The sequence below is a fragment of the Alligator sinensis genome, unplaced genomic scaffold (assembly GCF_000455745.1).
Source record: "Alligator sinensis unplaced genomic scaffold, ASM45574v1 scaffold1348_1, whole genome shotgun sequence".
NCBI classification, from domain to species: domain Eukaryota; kingdom Metazoa; phylum Chordata; order Crocodylia; family Alligatoridae; genus Alligator; species Alligator sinensis.
Window position 1 is genome coordinate 5,684 of NW_005843437.1, and position 2,458 is coordinate 8,141.

Consider the following 2,458-nt stretch of genomic DNA (forward strand, 5'->3'; position numbering starts at 1 on the left):
CCTCCCGAATTCATGGTGGAAATGGGCTGCACAGCGGCTCCTTTGGTTCCCCTGTATGCCCCGCACCACTGATTGGCAGAGGGGCCACACTGCTTGCCGCTCGCTCCTAATCAGCGGCAAGGCAAAAGCCATAGTTTTAAATATGTTGCCATTTTTGCCACTTGCCGCTGATTGGCCGAGGGGCCCTGGCAGCCCCGCTGTCTATTGCTGACCAGACGGGAGGCAAAAACAGCACCGTATTTAAAACCACTGTTTTTACCTCCCCACTGTTCTGTGCCTGAACAGTGTATGTGGGATGTGGCACTGCATGCAAGCAGATGTGTGCTGGTGTGGTCTGTCCGATGGCCATCGAAGGTTTGAACAAGGAACGCCTGCAGCCGGGACTCCAAGGAGGGAGTCGGAGAGCATGAGCACAGATCGAATGCAGAGTGAACGAGGGCTCAGAGCAGCCAATATCTCATCCGTGGGTCTGTGTCTGTGCCTGAACAGTGAGTGGATGCAAGGTGAGGGTCTGGGGAGGTAACGCTCTGCAGTGACTGTGCAAGGCTGTTAGAGGTGCGGCTGCAGCAAGTACCAACAGCAGGTCAGAGCTTGATATTGATGTCTAGCACCCTCTCTTGGGTGAGTACTGGTTATGGATTGCTATTCTTGCACATATACTGCGTTGTTGCAATTGATATTCAACTGCTGTTGAATTGTTGTCATTTGTTGAACATAGTTATTGTTATCATCCCTCCATGGGGGTTGGACTAGATGACCTGGGGGTTGGACTAGCTAGATGACCTCCTGAGGTCCCTTCCAACCCTTTCTACGATCTTGTGTAGTTTCTTTATTCTTAATTAAGTATTTCCGGTCAGGTTACAGCCAGGCTGCAGGCTAACAACGTGATGAAAGTTGGGGCTCTACCCCTGTTCATTTACTGGGCAGTTTTGCTAAACTGCCTCAATTAATCAGTTAATTAGCACCCTGCCTCAACACTACTAGTCCTGGTACAAAATTCTACCTTGCAAAAACCTAGGACTAGGAAGGTTTTAGACAAAAGAAGGAATCTCCCATGCCTTAGCCCAAATGGCTGTGACATAGGGAACTTGTATAAGAAAGAGAAGATGCAGCTTCTAGGCTCCCCCATCACCCCCAGGACTTTGAACAAGTCTCTCCTACCTAATCCAGAGGTGATTTGACCCTAAATCTCTCTAACTTCTCACCTAGGTCCGCAAAGGTATCTGATCCAATAGGCATGCTCTGAGCATGGAAAGCATGCCTACCACACAGAAGCTACAGTTGTTTCACACAAGAACTTAAACAGAGAAGGAGCTGCTGCCATGCACTTTCTACATAATAGCCAAGAGGGTAGTGCCCTTGCCCAGGAAGCAAAAGGCTGTTCTACGTCCTCTTCCACCCGAGGGAACTTGTCCATAACTGGCTAAGCCCATTCTCTGCACTTTCCACTGAAGCTGGAAACACTGTTCAGCCAAGAATCCAAGGCCGCTTGTACACGTGACAGGGATTTAGACCCCTAAGTTGAAATGGTAGGTTTTTAATTTTGACTATTAAAAACCCACCGTTTCAGTTTGGTGGCTTTTGTCACTGTTACAGTGAAGTGCCCAATTCTTTTTTTTGTTTTGCAGAGCCTGCCCGCATTTCCCATGGCTGGGGAATAAGCTGCTGGCGGGCTGTCTCTCCCAGTTCGTGATCACACCAACACAGCCAAGTTATCACCTCCAGTCACCATGCACACATTACCTAGGTGGAAGAAAAGGCAGGGGTAACAATATTTAGCAGCCTATGTACACCCATATCAAAAAGAACCCCAAATCACAAAGCATGCATCTCATCTGGCTCATGAACGGGCCTCTGCTGGAGATGCGATGCCCTGAACAGACCACAACAGGTGGTCTTCTGTAGGTGCAGGCCAGAGGTTATAACCCCACTCCACTCCCCATCATGCTGTGGCCCAGAAGTCTCTGCCCCTCAAAGCAGCCAGCTGCCTGCACTCACCCGCAATTCAGATTCCTGACCTGTCCCCAGTGCGGGAAGCTCAGAAGCTGTGGAACAGGCTCTGCAGTGGAGAGGACAGGCAGTACAGTGCAGCTCCCTGCCACCAATCCTTTGTGCAAGGTCGTACCGTTGTGGCCTGCAGGCTGCTGACCGTTGGACTAGAGGGCTGCTGCAGTGCAATAATGGATGTGGTGTGGGTTAACCATCCCACCTCCAAGCTATGCAATGGTAAAGCAGAAATCCTCCCAAGTCAGAGCAAAACAAGAAAACATGAACCCATAAAGCAGACTATCCATTCAGTTGTATCAGCACCAGAAAGAGACTTCCTACTGCTGGGTGGATTGTCCAGCAACTGTGCACCTCAGATCACTGCAGTTCCAAGCACAGATGCTGTAGCTGCTTTTCAGTGTTTCCCCAAGTATGTAGCATTTGAGAGGCTGCTGCTTTCTCGCAATGACTA

At 49.8% G+C, this 2,458-nt stretch overlaps 1 protein-coding gene across 1 annotated transcript in view; it reads right to left on the reverse strand.

Annotated features, from left to right (window-relative positions):
- The window catches only part of LOC106723262 (immunoglobulin-like and fibronectin type III domain-containing protein 1), a gene marked incomplete at its 3' end in the record, with an annotated part of 4,199 nt that extends 2,960 nt beyond the window's left edge, over positions 1–1,239 (reverse strand). Inside the window, 1 exon segment of the mRNA XM_025195228.1 lies at positions 1,206–1,239. Coding sequence (XP_025051013.1) covers positions 1,206–1,239 — 34 coding nt within the window.
- Positions 1,240–2,458: the final 1,219 nt, after the last annotated feature.